Below are 17,704 nucleotides of genomic sequence, written 5' to 3'. Positions count from 1 at the left end.
TTCTATGATTCTATGATACAGTTATTGAGCTCATTGGATGTATGGCAGCCCCTGGCACCAGACAAGGTACATCCAGAAGTGCTGACTTCACTGCAAAGCCAGTAGCAGTCAGGGGAGGTTCTTGGTACTTGAGAAAATGGCAAGTGTTGTGCTCATCCTCAGTGCTGTTAAATGTCCTTATTAACCAGCAGAATGGAGTCAAGCTTTGGCAAATCTATAGATGTAACCTAACTGTGGGGAGTGGTCAGTGCACCAGGGAGACCTGGGCAGGCTGGAGAAATGGCAGACAGGCACATCATGAAGTTCAGCAAAGGCAAGTGTAGAGTCCCTTATCCAGGGTAGAATAATCCTGTGCACCAGGATAGACTGGGAACTGCCTGTCTAGAAGGTCAGAAGGTGCCTGCAGATGCAAGTGAACAAGTTGAACCTCAGGCCACAGCAAGGTCTTCTGGCAGAGAAAGCCAAATATCTCCTGGAGTACTTCAGCAAGAGTTTAGCCAACAGGACAGCAGACAGCATCTGCTGTGTCCAGTCTTGTGTACCCTGGTACAAGAAACAAGTACAAGGGTGAGTCTGGTGGAGAGCCACCAATGATCCTGGCACTGGAGAAGATGATGAAGGAGGTGAGACTTGAGGAACTGCATTTGTCCAGCCTCCAGAAAAGGGTGAAGGGAGTTATTATTGCTGCCTAAAGCTTTCTGATGGGAGGATGTATAGGGCTGGAGCCACACTCTTTTGGGAGATGTGCAGTGAAATGGCAAAAGGCAATGCAGGAAGCTAAGATGTTCTTGCTGTGTGGTCAAGCACTGCAGTAGGGACCCTGGCAGATTGTTGGATTCCCATCCATGGGGACAGTCATAACTCCCAGTATCACTAAGGTTGGAAGAGACCTCAAAGAGCATTGAGTCCAACCTGTCACCACAGACCTCATGACTAGACCATGGTACCAAGTGCCATGTCCAATCCCCTCTTGAGCACCTCCAGGGATGATGACTCCACCACCTCCCTGGGCAGCACATTCCAATGACGAATGACTCTCTCTGTGAAGAACTTTCTCCTCACCTCCAGCCTAAACTTCCCCTGGTGCAACTTGAGACTGTGTCCCCTTGTTCTGGTGCTGGTTGCCTGAGAGAAGAGACCAACCCCTTTCAGGTAGTTGTAGAGAGCAATGAGGTCACCCCTGAGCCTTCTCTTTTCCAGGCTAAACATTCCCAGCCTCTCCTCATAGGGCTTGTGCTCCCCAGCCTTGTTGCCCTTCTCTGGACACGTTCAAGTGTCTCGATGTCCTTCTTAAACTGAGGGGCCTAGAACTGGACCCAGGACTCAAGCTGTGGCCTAACCAATGCAGAGTACAGGGGCACAATGACTTCCCTGCTCCTGCTGGCCACACTGTTCTTGATACAGGCCAGGATGCCATTTGCCTTCTTGGCCCCCTGGGCACACTGCTGGCTCATGTTTAGGCAGCTGTTAATCAGCAACTCAGTGTGGCCCTGGTGTGACTGAGTGGGATTTGGATTAGATGACCTCCAGGGCTCTAGCGCTGCCTGTGCTGCTGCAGTGTGATCCACTCAGGCGAGAGAGGCAGAAGGAGGAGTGAAGGAATTGGGATTGTCCCTTTATCCATGTAAGCCTCAGAAGGATTTGCAGGGCTGCAGCTAGTTAGTGGAAGCGATCAAAAGGGTTCACTCGGGTGAGGGCATCAGCACAGGCAGGAAGGAGAACATTGAAACAGAAGAAACAGAGTTTGAAGGGGTGCTGTCGTAGGATGGAAGGAACAAAACTGCAGAAGGGCTGACGTGGCTTGGTTTTAGGCCATTTTCCCCCGTAAACCTTAAAATACTACAAAAAGTGTTGGTGGCCCTCAGGGTTATGCCAGCTGCCCAGTGCTTCCACAAATCAATGGCAAATCATAAATTCAGTAGAAGAATTTATTACCAGTGGCCCAGAGCCTGGCCAGTGGGACCAGTACCTGGCTGCATGTCTGTATGATACAATTATGGCAGGAATGTGCTTTGGGGAGATGCAGATCTTGAGGACATGCCTGAGTGTCATTAAAGAGGCGAGAGAGCTATCTTTGTGCACAAAAATGTCCTGCAAACATCTTGACCAAATTACCAAATGGTTCTATCTTGACATTGCAGAACGTGCCAGTAGTTATATGGGGTGAAGAAAAGATGCTCTTTGCTTCCTGCCCTGAGGCATTCCAGCTCCACTGCCATGAATGCCCCTGTGGCAGCACAGGGCAGGCAGTGCTGCAGATGCTCAGGAAGTCAGCAGGGTTTATATAAAGCTCTGCTGGGTTTCCAGAACCTTTTGGCTCCTTTCCAACATGGAAGCAATGACATAAATAGCAGGATGTCTCACTTTTGAAGTCTGCCTTCTATTCATGGAAAGGAAGAACTTTATGGCACAGCTGTGATATAATAGCTGCTAAATATGACTCTCAAAGCCAGTTGTGTGATGGGCTGAGCTGCTTGACCACATTTCAGTGGGATGCAAGTGAGCTGGATAGTTGATAGCATCACATCTCTTGATAGCTGCTTGAATAAGGTTTGGCTGTATGAAAGCAGAGTTTAAGAGTAATCCACCCTCCCACTTCTCCTCCCAGCTGCTCTTCTCCCTGCTTAAAAAAAAACCAAAAAAACAAAAATTATTGTTGGTTTTTTTTCTTCTTTTGGTCAGGTAACAAAATGTTTGGGACAGTGGTGGTTGGAGTTGGAATTGCCGGCTTAGCGCGAATCCGAGACTTGATGAATCCAATGCCTTCCAGCCCTTCTGAGCACCTGAAACTCTTTGGATTTGTATCCAGGTCAGAAATTTCATCTTGGCATGTTTAGTATGTATGTGGAAATGTTTCTTTCTTCCCTTGCACGTGCCTTGCCATGTGGAGGACTATTATTTGAGGGGGGCAGGGGATGAATATCCCACGGTTTGTATTTCTCTTATAATTAAGGCTGTCAGAAAAGGGGAAGTTTATGCAAATATGCCTGTCATTCTGAGTGGCATCTAGAAAATGAGCACAAAAAGCTTTGCAAGAGGCAACAAATAGGTGAGGTACCTTGCAGAAATGACTGAAAGGAGCTGAGAGACATTCTCACAGAAGAATGTGTGCAATTCTGTCTGACTGGAATTTCTTGTAGGGTTAGGACAATACAGGGAATGATTACACTAATAAACTAATTTCTGGATGATGTTTGTTTTAAAAACAGACATTTTAGGTAATTTTTTAAAAGTTGGGGGCTGGAGTGTTTTGTTTGTTTTACACAAACAAATGTAAAGCTGCTCATGCTGCAACTTTGTCATCAAATCCTAACTGTCTTTTTGAAACCAGATACTGCATCTGTAGGTGTCAGGTTCCATAATTGAGAACATACAATAAGGATGCTTCCTGGAGAGCAATTAGGTTTTCTCACCAGCTTGGAGCTGTGGAAAATTAGTGTATTGCCTCCCTCTGAGCATTCCTGCTAGACCATTGGCCCTATAACGGTAGAGCACGGAAGTTTTGAATAGTTAGGCAGTACCTGTGTGAATCTCAGGCTGTGAATGTATTTTTCCAGCTATATTTAAATCATGCAGTCAGGGTCATTTGAGACTGTAAGGATCCATTAGGTCATCCAGTTTATCTCCTTGCCAAATAAACTCTTGGTTCTCTGATGCCTTTGCTAATGCTAGAACTTACCTTGAACCACACTGAAGATAGGATTTCCGCTACTTCTGTGGAGAAACAGTGCCATCAAGATGCAGCATTTGGAGACATCTTGCTGGGATGTCTTGGCTTGCTTTTTGCATTATGATCATGATGCAAACATGATTGTTGCTTTCAAGTCCCCTTGTGGCCTAACTTTGTGCCCACTGCCACCTATCCTAACGCTGTCAAGGTGTCAGCTCCAGTCTTTACTAATGCAAAGGGCTTTTGCAGGGACCAAATCAGAGAATCCTAGAACACCAGGTTGGAAGGGACCTCAAGGATCATCTGGTCCAAACTTTCTTGTCAAAAGCACAACCTAGGCAAGATAGCCCAGCATGCCAGAATCTTGAGAGTATCTAGTGTTGGGGAAATGAGTGTGTCTGTGTTTCAGGTGGAGATGTGCTCAGGGTGGTGGCCAAGAAAGCCTTCCTCTCAGCACTGACATAGTATGGGGTGTGTGTTGCAAGATGTGAGCCATCATAGCCAAGCATCTGCTTTGTCCCTCTCCTGCTTGCTGTACTTGTAATTGCATGTGGTCCTGCCAACTCTAGTGTTTTTGTGTACAGCATGGTGGGGAGAAGTCCTCCCACAGGAGCACCCTTCTTCAAGTCATTCTTTCTAAATGACACTTTCCTAATGATGCTTATTAAAAACCAAAACAAACAAAAAAACAAAGACAAAATCAAAGAGCACTTTACACTTCAACAGCAAGAAAGTGTGCCAGTACCACCACCTACACACTAGCCCATGTGGTTGGCTCTTCTCTGTGAGTGTTCATGCCCATCCTGGATAACAAACTGCCCTTATTCTGCCCTAGTTGAGCTCAGTGAGACAGTGGTCCATGGGAAAAAGAGACCCTTAAGTGCTGCCGCACAACATGCAGTTGGTGAGAATGGACTGTGACAGTTATGCTCTGGTTGTATTTATGTTAAATGTGCAGGAGAAGTTTTGGGAATATCAATGAGGCCAAGCAGATTAGCCTGGAAGATGCCTTAAGAAGCAAAGAGATCCATGCAGCGTTCATCAGCACAGAGAACAGAAGCCATGAAGAAACCATCAGGTATTTTGAGGTGGTTTGTTATTTTTTCTTCCCTTTTCTCACCCTTTGTACTGCAATGTAGCTGTTGCAGGAGAAGCTGGCAGACCAGAATCCTGAAGTGAATGATAGTGAGCTCCCTAGGGCACCAGATAAACCTAGAAGAGAGCAGGATTTAAGATGCATGTAATTCCAATCAAATATCCCTAGGCCTATGCTTGATGGACAAGAAACTTAAAACAGGATTCAAAGCCTGTCCTCACTGATTGTATAGAGGAAGGGCACCCTGGTGCCACACTTCAGCCACCCAAGTGTCTGGAGCTTAGAAATTGCAGTGCTCAGTCATGTGCCATTTCAGTGACTTGCTGGTGAGTGGGGGAATTTGGTGGAAAATTGAGAATTAAAGCCCATCTCTGCTAGTATTTAAATGTTGTCATGTAGCCACCACACTATCCTTGCTAGGAAACTGGCCATTTATTTCTGTTACTCCACATTGTGCATTTCTCTATGTGGGGCTGACTATGGGAATAAGAAGCAGCTTGCACAGAAGAGAGAGATGATTATTATAATCTTGTATCCCTTTCAGAATGTTTTTAGAAGCTGGGAAACATGTCCTGGTTGAGTACCCCATGGCTTTGTCAGCTAAGGCGGCCCATGAGCTCTGGGAGATGGCAGAGCAGAAAGGTAACACTTTGGTTCTTGAGGGTGCAAACAGTATGACCTGTTGGGTACTAACCAAGGCAAGAAACTCAAAGGCAGGGCTCCAGACTACTATTAATCATGGCATACAAGACAGCTGGCTTGTCTCAGAGATGTGCTAGTCTAGGATTTGTATATGTAGCAATGGGGGAATAAACTGACACAAATGTCAATGCTAAGAATGAGATACATAGCATTGGTCTTTGCTTACAATATGAGAATGCAGTTAGAGAAGAAAACTTCTGCTGCAGTGATAGTAAAGTACTTAATGAGTGTAGCCATTGCACTTCCCTGGCCTTCCTCTCTCTGAAAACAGAATTGGAAACAGCTCTCCTGTCTCTTGGTGTTTGTGAAGCACTGGTCACACACAGCTGCTCATGCTATTGCAGGCCAGCAAAGCATCCCTACCTGAAAGACAGCCTGACTCTAAGCAATATCTCTCTATTTCAGGGACGCCTGTGGTCCCAACTCTGCAGCTGAGGTCCATAGGGATGTGTGGGGCTGCAAGGAAAAGAACAGTGCTGGGCAGGAGCAGAGTAGGAACCATTTGGGCAAGCTGCACTATTTGTACCACTGCTTCTTCAAAATATACTTTGTCACTCTTGTCCTAAAACACCAGAGATGTGGGATTTCTGCTTTTCTGCTTCCCTGTACCAGCACCAGTTACTGCCTTGTTGCTGGCCAAACGGCTTCCTGTTGAAGAGAGTTTATGACTCTTTCCTTGAAGCAGCAGCAGTTACTGTCAGCAGTCTACACTGACTCTCTTGGAAACCCTCCAGAAAAACACATATTGATTTGAGAGCAACATTCAGTGTGTATTGGATAGCCTCTATACCAACAGAGCCCAATTAATTGCAGTGGAGGGAGCTATTCTTTAACATATTGCTGCAATCTGGGTCTGAGCATTATGCCATTTTTTGTTTCCCTTTCGTATTTCTTTCCTACTGCCTTGGGAGGAAAAATGCAGAACAGGGAAATGTGAGGGGAAAGAGGCCAAGAGTTAATCCATCTTTTGCTTTGAAGATTCATGTTCCAGCCTTGGCTGGGTATTGGGTTTCATGACAGAATTTCTATTAAACATAGTAGCTACTGTTCCTCTGGTCTCTATATTTGTTGTCTCCTGAACATCCTTAACCCACATTAATGCCTCAGCACAGGGCCTATGTTTGTTTTTCTTCCTGACATCATTTTGCCAGCCTGTGAGAGATAGCTGGTGAAGCCTTTGCTACTTAGATGTGTCTTTGATTCATACAAAAAGCCCTTGCTTAATCTGTCCACATAATTGGCTTGAGGGCTTTTTTTGTTTGATTGTTGTTTGTGTTTGTTTTTAATGTCAGATAAAGTACTCCATGTGGAGCACATTGAGCTTCTGACTGAGGAGTACAAGCAGCTGAAAAAAGAAGTTGCTGGGAAAGACCTGGTGAAGGGAACATTGCATTTCACAGGTTAGTAGCTATGAAGAAATTGAAGTCCATCTGGCTTTGTCTGCCTGCTCCACAGGGACACGAGTCCTTCCAGGCTTCGCTTAGTCCTTGCGGACAGTCTGTATGTAAACTGACTGCAGAGACAGGTATCAGTTCTGGGTATTTCCATGAAGCTACAGAAGTGTCTGGAGAGCACCTTTGCCTTAACAGTTGTCTTCTACAGCTAGTGCTTTGCTAATCTCTTTCTGCCATCTGGTGAAGAGCTCAAGACTGTGTCTTGGTATTTGGTATTCATCCCCTCTGTACTTGGGTGATAGTGACCGCTATCTTATTCATATTGGTCTCAGAGAGGATGAGCTCTGAGGAAGTGTCCCAGTTTCTAGTGGGCATCTTTAATCTTGTGTATTGGTGTTTGACCCCAATAAGAGCTGCATCAGGTTTTTGAGATGTTTTCTCCCTGCTTTATTCTCTTTTTGAATCCACATACATCCTCCTGTCTTCAGCATGTCCTGATGTGATTTGTAGAGCTCACCAACAGATCCATTTTAAAGTTGACCATATTGACTTTCCTGCTCATTCCATCTACTCAAGGCCTCTCTGCTCTCTAGGCCTGCAGCCCTGTGGTTTCTTCAGTCTTTCCTATGCAGAGGGCATTATGCCCTTTCCCCTTTCTCACAACTTTCTGTTGCTGTTGCACCAGGTAGCGTCCTTGATGAAAACAAAGCAGGATTCCCAGCTTTCAGTGGAATAGCTCGACTGACCTGGCTGATTGACCTCTTTGGAGACCTCACTGTTACCTCTGCCACCAGAGAAAAGCAGAAGGATAAGAATTATTCCAGAATGACTGTTCATTTTCAGACAGCAAACAAGAAGTGAGTAATAGCCATGGCAGCAGGAGAGCCAGGCTCCTCAGGTATCATCTGCAGGAGCTCTACATCCTCCCTTCCTCTTGGGAAATAGAATGGATGGATGCTGGCATGAAAGTATGCAAGAGAAACAGACCTGAAAGTCCTTCCTTTAACTATTGTGGTAAAAAGAGCACAAGAAGGTTTCAGAGCTCTTTACTGATGCCTGAGTGTAGGAATGGGCCCGTAACACCTTTTATCATGCCCAAGAATGAAATGCCCTTCTCATGCACTCTGAAAAATTGTTCAGAAGCAGACTATTTTTTTGTTTAGCATCAGAAATTCTAACTGTACATTGATAGCTAACCTTTATTTAAAGGCTGAAAATATCTGACTGTTTGAAAAGGTGTGATACTTAACTTACAGCAATATAATGCCTCTGATTGCCTGTAGTAGTCACTGGAGGCTCAGAGAAAATGACACATTTTGAGCAGAAGCATCACAAACTACCAAGAGGCCAAGATGCAAAGTTGGTTCTTGTCTGATGCCTAATCTGCAATCTTGAAGTTCCCTTGAGTTTTCCTGAGCAGGACAGCAGTCTGTTTCCCATTTCTTATGTTTTTTGCTTGTATTGTGTGTTTGTGTCAGAACGAGTGAGAATCCAGCAGCCAGGACTACTTGTCATTTTTCCTAGCTGTTGCATTATGACTTCCTTGCAGAAAACTCTTTTGATAATGCATTTTATAAAGAGTTTGATGTCTCTTATTGTATGATAGCTATAGGCTGCTTGTCAAATAGTTTGGGGGTCTTATGGCCTTACTATAAAATAGTATACTTTTTTAAATGACCGTAAAGAAAGTCACCAGTGTTTCATACTGGTGAGATTGAGTACTCAAACTGATTCAAAGTCTGGTGGTGTATTTTGCTGGGAACTTTGTAGTTTGGTCATTCTGTGCCATTTGCAAGCAGATCATGTCCTTTCAGATAGTTTGAAGTTAATTATGATGACAGTTTACTGCATGCTAGGGATGCATCTTAAGAATCACCTGATGTGAAAAGGTACATAGGCATTACTCAAGTTCTATGTGTTTCCTAGGAGGTGATGGGACAATTTGTTCCATTCTCTTCCCTCCTGTCTTCTTGGTTTTCCATACAGCATGCTCTGCCTTTGAGGTAGATGACTCCCCTCATAGGCATATGACAATAGAATAGAATAGAATTAAGCAGTATGGAAGAGACCCTTGAGATCATTGACTCCAAGCTATCATCCAACACTATCTAATCAACTAAACCATGGCACCAAGCACCCCATCAAGTCTCCTCCTAAACACCTCCAGTGATGGTGACTAAAGGTGATGAAGACTAAAGGAGAGAAGGGGAAAATAAGACCCTGTGGGAAAAGATTCCAGTCTGTCTTTAATAAATTACCCTCTTTCTGTTGCACTTACATTGCTAGAATGCTTAAAGTAGGAAAAACTCCGACAACAAAAGTAGCATTTAGTTCAAGTAACCACCTAAAGGACTTGCTGTTTGGGGAGTGAATAATCAGTGCTCATTTGAACTGTTAGTTTCACTGTGGGTCTAGTTAAGCAATTTATGAGCCAGTCCTACAAAGCCCTCTGCAGTTTATTGTGGGATTAGCAATCTTCCTCTCTCTTTAAATAAAACATCATTTCCAATTCCTTTTAAAATGCAGTTGTCAGAGGACAGGACTCTGTATAAAACAAGCTCTGTTTTCCTTCTTAGCAGTTTGCAAGTAACATGAGTGGCTGTAAAGATCTATCTAGAGTGAGATTTTGAACTAATTCCAGCAGGTGGAACTAGTGGGTGGCTTAAACATTTCCCTGGGTGTTCTGTCTCCTAGGTAGCTCTTAGCTGCTATGCATGGTATTTGCTAGGAACAGAGCTGGGTTTTCATCCTCTATACCATTACCAGGTACCTGCTTTTCTGTTTGGGTTTTGTGGTGTTTTTTTCATATGGGTCAGTAGGTATTTTTGTCACCATGGGCTTGTTAATGACCCAAGGGACAGTCAGCTCTATGTCTGAGGGATAATTTATGCAGAATGGAAAGTTGCATAGCGTTCCTGTCTTCTCTTGGGTGGCAGGGCCGTGTTTCCTGCTGACCTTCCCCCATTGACGTCAATGGAGTTACAGCAGTAGAGAATTTGGCCCACTCTCTGCCAAAGGAAGTTATGGCCCAGCAGCCATGCTGCTGATGTTACAGCTCTAATTTGCCCAGCCTTTATTTTACTGAAGGATAGGAAAGGTCTGCCCTTTTCCTGAGAGTGATCCCATCCCCTTTTTGAAAGACACAATGACACTAACCTTGAGACATCAGGTGAATTCAGCCTATTTTCTGCCTTCTACCTACAGCAGGTGCAGAATGCAGGAAGCTGTATGCTGCTTGTTATGTGGGATTTGTGCAAAGGCTATAGTCTGTCTCAGCTCACAGCCTGCACTCATCTCTCCCTGGGCGGATTTTGGAGGTGTGTGCTAATGCCTGATGCCCAGCTATCTGAGAGATGGCCTCTGCCTCTGTTGTGTTTCCAAGACAGTCAAGCTGACAGCTTCTCTGTGATAAAACATTGAGCAATCCAGGAAAAGCCAAACCCCTACTGACAGCATGGCTGGTTTGGGGCTGCCATTTCCTGTCCCATGGTTACAGAGCTTGGATTCAGTAAATGTCAAAAATGAATTTTTAATGCTGTCTGGAAAGATAATGATTTAGGCAGCATCTCTTCTGATGTTAACTAGGGATAGGGTCTAATTGTCTAATTCCCATTTGTGGTAAGGAAGCCCATTTTTGATTGCATGGTAAATACAAAGTATTGGCATTTTCAAAGCTTGAAAAGGAAGGTGTTTAAAAGAAATTGAATGCAGTTTTCTGAATGCATTTTCTGGCAACAAATGTTAGAAATTGTGTTTATATGGAGATCTGGGCTTACAAAGTCCAAGGAAAAAAAAGGCTTCAAATTGAACATCTGTTAAAAAACTCATGTAATACATGCTTTCTGCAGAAGCTGCTGCAGAGAATAATAAGCTGAGCGGACCCAGCATGAAACCAGCTGAATTATTCTGCAGGTACAAAGAGTGTTCACTTCAGTTTGGGTTTATTTAACTAGGGCAGCCTGACTCGGGCCACTCATTATTTGAAAAAACAGGGATTTGGAAAAGCAGAAAGTCTCTTCCAATCTCTGAATAAATGTAGCTAGGAGAGATCTGTGTCAGCCTCAGATTTGGAAAGACAAAATGACCTTAGAAAGTCTTCACTGCAGACAGTGGTTGCTTTGTCGAAAGTAACTGTAAATGTAGTTTGTTAGTGTTTGGTTAAACTTCCTTCTTTAACTGCCCAATACACTTAATGTGACTTTATTCAGCTGCATTTGTTGCTTCTAAGTAGCACTACTACCACTTCTAATTAACCAGCTACATCTATAGCCAGATACTACTTGGGTATAAATGCTTAATGAGAATGGGTAAATGATCTATTTAAAAACCCCAGCAGTTCTTTGTGATTTTCTGACAAATACAAACCTCTACATAGTTGCTTAAGTACTTGCAGCATACATAACTTTATAGCAAGAAGGGGACTAATTTTAGTATAAAAGTTGTTAATTTAAAAAAAGGGCAACACAACTTCTATATTTTTTTTTGGTAGCCAGTTGAACAGAATCAACTTCTCTTTGGGAAAATAACAAAAAGTCCAATCACAGAAGATGATAAATCTATTAGTAGAGCCAACATTTTCCTGCTCACTGATCTAAATCAGGCATTTTAATCACTTTGATTAAATTCTGCCTAGTCTACATTATTGTACTTCTGGTTCAGTAGCTTTCCCAAGCTAGAGGAGAAGACATCATACACTTGAGCCTGGTCATTGGTGCACATCTGCTTTGGATCGCTGTAGGGACATGACCTGTTTTGGAGCGTGTTGTGGGCTTCTCTCTGTTAGATGGTGTCTATGCCTGCCCAGTGGTTTCTTCTTACCTGCCTACCTGAAACAGAGCAGCTTTGAATAACAGTGCCCTGAGCAACATAAACCCAGCTCTGTCGAGTCAGAGCAAAACCCAGCTTGCTCAGCAGCCTGCCTCTTACCCAGGTCCACAGCCAGCACCTCAGGGAAGGAGGATAAGAACACAAAGCACCAAGTGATACGGCCCTCAAGCATCCTTTGAGCCTGTAGCAACATTTAGCCTTGGGACTGCCTGAAATGCCTGGTGTCTTTGCATTTATCAGTCCTCTGAGGACTCTTTTCATTGCATTTTTGCAGGCTGTGATTTCGGACCTTTCTTTTTGTTGGTTGGTTGGTTTTTGTTTTGTCTCCAGTTGTTTTATTCTGTTCAATCAGGTTCATCTGGCCATGCTCAAATTGTAGGGTATGTATATAGTACTACAGATGAGCAAAGAATAATTGATACAATGATGTGAATATTGAAACTGGTTCCTAAAGCATAAAAGATGAGAGGTGCAGAATCATTAAGCTGAGTGCTCTGCAGGCTGTGTTTAGGGTAGACTGACAAGAACTTTTTCACATGTAATGATATTGAAGATTTAATGGGCAGTACTTGGAGACAGAATTTATTCTTCCATGCTATTGATGCCCTCATAATTTGTGAGTGGCAGACTAAAGTGGGCTGTAAAGGAACATAGATGGGCCATCAATAACCAAGTATGAAAAATAATGTGCATCCCCTAAACACAGGCAGTGCTGATGAATGAGGTGCAGAAAGGTAATGGCATGATACAGGCATTTGACAAAAGAGCAGCAAGGGAGGATCATGGCTGTGGCTGGTGTTGAGGACCATTCCTCAAAGCATCTGCAAGCATTTGCAGTGTTGGGCCAGGGAGTCTGTTAAGGCTCCTGAAGCAATATAGCACATCCCATGGCTCCTTTTTCCTCAGCCAAACTGTGAGAAGTCTCATAGTTTCATAGTTTCATAGTTTCATTCAGGGTTGGAAGGGACCACAAGGATCATCTACTTCCAACCCCCCTGCCATGGGCAGGGACACCCCACACTAGATCAGGCTGGACAGAGCCTCATCCAGCCTGCTCTTAAACACCCCCAGGGACGGGGCCTCGACCACCTCCCTGGACAACCCATTCCAGGGTTTCACCACTCTCATGGTGAAGAACCTCCTCCTCACATCCAGCCTGAATCTCCCCACCTCCAGCTTCATTCCATTCCCCCTCGTCCTATCACTAGCTGATATCCTGAGAAGTCCTTCCCCAGCCTTCCTGTAGGCCCCCTTCAGATACTGGAAGGCGACAATTAGGTCTCCTCGGAGCCTTCTCTTCTGCAGACTGAACAGCCCCAACTCCTTCAGTCTGTCCTCATAGGAGAGGTGCTCCAGCCCTCTGATCATCCTCGTGGCCCTTCTCTGGACACGTTCCAGCACCTCCACATCCCTCTTGTAATAGGGGCTCCAGAACTGGACACAGTACTCCAGGTGGGGTCTCACCAGGGCTGAGTAGAGGGGGAGGATCACCTCCCTCGACCTGCTAGCCACACTTCTCCTGATGCAGCCCAGGATCTGATTGGCTTTGCGGGCTGCAAGTGCACACTGAGAGCTCATGTTGAGCTTTTTGTCCACCAGCAGCCCCAAGTCTCTCTCCTCAGGGCTATCCTCCAGCCAGTCACTGCCTAGCCTGTATTTGTGCCTGGGATTGCCTCGACCCAGATGCAGGACCCTGCACTTGCTCTTATTGAACTTCATGAGGTTGGCCTGTGCCCACCTCTCCAGCCTGTCAAGGTCCCTCTGGATGGCCTCCCTTCCCTCCAGCGTGTCTGCTGCACCACACAGCTTGGTGTCATCAGCAAACTTGCTGAGGGTGCACTCAATGCCACTGTCCATGTCCCCCACAAAGATGTTGAATAAGACAGGTCCCAGGACTGATCCCTGAGGGACTCCACTTGTCACTGGCCTCCACTGGGACATGGAGCCATTGACAGCCACTCTTTGGGTGCGGCCATCAAGCCAGTTCCTTATCCATCTAGTGGTCCACCAATCAAACCCATGTGTCACCAGTTTGGACACCAGGATGTGGTGTGGGACAGTGTCGAAGGCTTTGCTCAGGTCCAGGTAAACGACATCAGTTGCTCACCCCTCAGCTATTAATTTTGTCACCTGCTCATAGAAGGCCACCAGGTTGGTCAGGCAGGATTTGCCCTTGGCAAAGCTGTAGGATCGCTGTAGGGTCCTGGTGCTATGCCAGTCAGTAGCCAACAGCACCAATGCTTGACCTGGAGATTGTGGCTTTCATGAAGGCATAAGACAGGACTTTGATCTGATTAAGAAAGACCTGCCTGAGAGTCTATGCAGCTGAAACAAGCAAAGTTGATATCTTCTGGTGCAATCTCCACTCAGTGCTCACAGTGATGAGAAAGGAGTGTATTTGAGAAGTTCAGTGAGTGGGGGTGCTAGTGTCTGCATGTCTCAACTTGCTCATCCTTAAGGGGTGATGTTCAGCTTGCACAGGAGAACCTGGGTTATCATTACGTACCCGAGTGACCTAAAACTATTCTTTCTGGAGGAATGACTGGGCACTGAGTGCCTTGTGATGGAGTCATGCACAAAATCATGGGGTGTTTAACCGCACTCTTCATCCAAGCCCACAAACTGACTGAACTTCCCTCTTCCCTGTGAGATGGCTAGACACTGCTGGCCTCACTTTGTACAGAGGGAAAACAAAGCTGGAGAGAGCTTAGATGGTGTGCTGGAAGTCATGGCATGAAGCAGTGGCAGAGTTAAGATTATAACCTGGTGTTCAACTTCAGCAGCAAGGCGTGCTGGTCAGAACATGTTACCTGAATATGCAATGGCTGGGATTTTAAAACTGCATTTGTTAGGGCATTTTCTATAAATGCTGAGAAAACAGAGCAAAAACTATGGCTCTTGGATCTATTTCTTAATAAATACTCTTCTTTTTCTCTGCTCCTCCACACTAGACCTTTGACTTGGATTGAAGAAAGAGGACCAGGGATGAGACGTGAAAAGAAAATCAACTTCTGTTTCACAAGTGGTTGCCTGGAGAACTTCCCTCAAGCCCCGAGATCTGCTGTGGGACTTTTCATGCAGGATCAGAACCTCTTTGCCAAGAAACTGCTGGGCCAGGTATCTAAGGAAGAGCTGGCTGCTGAGAAATGGCGAATTTTGCGGTGTCTTGACCTCGCTGAGGTGATCCAACAGCATTGTGAACAGCCGGAGAAAATCTGTTCCTGAGACTGTTCTTAGGGAAGGAGGAGCGTGGCAGGCGTGCAAGCTGTAGGCCTAGAGCACTCTGATGCCATCGAGCAGTTGCTAATTTCTGTTTCATTGCCTTCTTTTTGACTAGTGATTCCTAGGCTCTCTGAGTGGGCTGGAGAGCCTGGGCTATACCCTATGCCTTCTGGTTTGCACCAGAACAAAGCAGCATTACCCTGCTCAGATGCATTACTGTCCTTCTGGGCAGATAGGAACCTGGCAAAAACAAGCGTTTCAGTGATTCAGCTGGAAGTGTCCCAGATTGCAGATCCTGGAGGACTCAAATACTAGATAGAATTTTCCCTCCCGAGTTTTTTCCCCCCCCCCCTTTAGATATGTCTGAAAATGAGATGTGTCTCAGTAGCATTCATGTAGTATCATCCAGAATGCAGTATTGGCTAAGACAAAGTTCTAGGTGACTTCTCCACCTCTCTACTTGATCTATGGAACTTGTGCCACCGCAGTCCTGACCTTTTCTCCAGATGCCCTGAATTGTTCTGTGTGTTTGTGCTAATGAGTTGTTGTGCTTGTTTGGAGGGTGTTTTTTTGAGATTTGGTTTGTGGGCTTGTTTGTTTGTTTTGAAGGAGTGGGGTTGTTTCAGTTTTTAGGGTGTGTTGTTGGTTTGGCTTGGGGTTTGTGTTGTTTTGTTTCCCTCCCACACTGGAAATCACAGAATGGTGGGGATTGGAAGGGACCTTTGGGGATCATCTAGTTCAAGCCACCTGCTAAGGCAGGGTCACCTAGATCAGGTTGCATAGGAATGCATCCAGGTGGGTTCATCTACCATCAAATAGAATCTATCGGTATTGAACCAGAACAAGTGAAATATTTTGTCTCCTGATAGATGCCATGTTGAGTTCACTCAATATCTCTGGTGCCCTGTGCCAACACAGAAATCTTTTTCCAGCAGAAATTAGAACAGTACATCAAACTAGTGCATTGCCTGCCTGCTTTCTACTGGATCTAAATGTTTTTATCTTTTTTTTCTTCTTTCTGCACTGGAAGCAGCATATTGCTGCCTTTCATTTGTGTTCTGTATGTAATTCAGCCTGTGAATGGATAATACATCCTGCCTTTAAGAAAAAAAAACCCACTAATACACTCCTGGAAACAGTGAAATTCTTTAGAAATAGTGATAAAATTAGAATGGAACTATAGAAAATGGAGCACTTGGCAAATTCAGCCAAGGAGTTGTGACATATGACACCTCTGGGGATGGGTCTTTAGCATATTTTAGTAGTCCCAGGGTCACATCTGAAAACATTATTTCTCTGGGGAAGCATTTTAGTCTTAGGACAAACCTAAACACTCCACAGAAGTATTAGCAGCTCTTCTGTTTGCCTTCTGCTTTCTAATGACAGCATCTGTTGGTGCTGTATTAATACAGCAGCAAACTTCAGTCTCTGCATTTGTTCTTTCAAATACAGAACCATCATTTCTTTTCCATATTGCCACTTGGACACTTCTTTAATAAGAGAGCTTACATGTTATGAATGTGTATGTAATTACAGCCAGTCAATATGGATGGGAAAAAAAGCTGTGTTCATTCAGAAGTTGGATACAGTTCAGTTAGTTGGAAACAGGGAAGGAAAGACTCTTTTTCCCAAATCAATCAGATGTTAAGAGTAACTGGAGCTTGATATGTGAATGAATTCTGCATGTGAAATTTGTTTAAATCTACTCTGTTAAACTCAGTGAAAACTCTGCTATTGGCTTCAGCAGATTGAATTCCATGTGGGTTGGCAGCAGATTTGTGCAGGTAGATCATGCACTTCTCCACCCAAATGGGCACCTTACTGAGCACTCACAGGGACTTTCCCAGCATTGCCTGGGCACATCTGATATTGTATGAGGGGGAAAAATGGGTTGGTGGCAAAATGCAGGAAGTCCATCTGGGTTCAGGGTGAAATTAGAATCTGCTGTATGTCTGCTGTGTGTGACAGCACACAGTCCTGTCCTCAGCTGTGATAATGGGATAGATACCACTTGTTTATATGATAACAATGGATAGCTGGGAAGGGAGGGCAAAGGGAAGGGAGATTCACACTCCCCATTGATAGGCATCCAAATTACCCACCACATCTCCCCTAGGTGCACTCTGCGGTTGCTGTTGTGAGCAGTCTGCCTCTAAGAAATGGGGAACAGACTCATGTGAGCTGTGTAGAGCAGCAGTGTAACATCCTGCAGTGAATCACCCTCTGGAGAAGCTTGTTTCTGTAGAGAGTGCCTGGGGAAATTAGCAGCTTAATTGGAGCTAGGGAAGGCAGATGCCTGGAGATGGATATGCTGCACACTCCTTCATCCCACTCCCATTCCTCCTAGCTAACCTGCTTGCCTCCTGCTGTCTGCCCTGCTCCTGGGAGCCTGAAGCATACAAATAACTATTCCTTTTAATTATTTTTTTCCCTGAGTACCATGGTGGTTTGTATACCAGAGCTACTGGGTGTCAACCTTCAGACATATGTATTGTTTAACTAGGTGTCGAACCCACCAATAAAACACTGGAGCCCTTAATCATTCCTTGTAGTTCCTGTTCTTTGTTAGCAGTTCCCATTGCTTGTGCTGAAAGTGGCTCTGTCACGACTGGTTCTCGTCCCCACTTCCACTCCTTGAGCCCTGTGAAATCCTGCCAGTGGCTGCAGGCTGTGATCCCATTCGAAAGTCCTCAGCTGTCTGCCTCTCCTCTTTCAAAGTTTTGAATCCCATGTGTGTGCTGGCGAGTCCAAACCTCAGCTGTACGCTTCCGTTTTCCCACTCGGCAACTGATG

At 44.9% G+C, this 17,704-nt stretch overlaps 1 protein-coding gene across 3 annotated transcripts in view; it reads left to right on the top strand.

Moving 5' to 3' along the window:
* Window positions 1-17,450, top strand: part of BLVRA (biliverdin reductase A) — a 38,354-nt gene extending 20,904 nt beyond the window's left edge. For 2 of the 3 annotated variants that reach the window (XM_068152563.1, XM_068152564.1), the window contains exons 2-7: window positions 2,683-2,809; window positions 4,629-4,748; window positions 5,311-5,408; window positions 6,761-6,868; window positions 7,548-7,719; window positions 14,641-17,450. In XM_068152563.1, coding sequence (XP_068008664.1) covers window positions 2,683-2,809; window positions 4,629-4,748; window positions 5,311-5,408; window positions 6,761-6,868; window positions 7,548-7,719; window positions 14,641-14,914 — 899 coding nt within the window. In that variant the 3' untranslated portion in view covers window positions 14,915-17,450. Of the gene's footprint in view, window positions 1-2,462; window positions 2,551-2,682; window positions 2,810-4,628; window positions 4,749-5,310; window positions 5,409-6,760; window positions 6,869-7,547; window positions 7,720-14,640 lie in introns of those variants that run through there. The other variant, XM_068152565.1, reaches the window with a different exon arrangement.
* Window positions 17,451-17,704: the final 254 nt, after the last annotated feature.

Source organism: Melanerpes formicivorus, unplaced genomic scaffold, assembly GCF_026170545.1.
Source record: "Melanerpes formicivorus ecotype bairdi unplaced genomic scaffold, bMelFor1.0.p_v2 SCAF_24, whole genome shotgun sequence".
Classification (NCBI taxonomy): domain Eukaryota; kingdom Metazoa; phylum Chordata; class Aves; order Piciformes; family Picidae; genus Melanerpes; species Melanerpes formicivorus.
The sequence above is the reverse complement of the archived record's forward strand: the minus strand, read 5'-3'. Positions and strand labels throughout refer to the sequence as shown.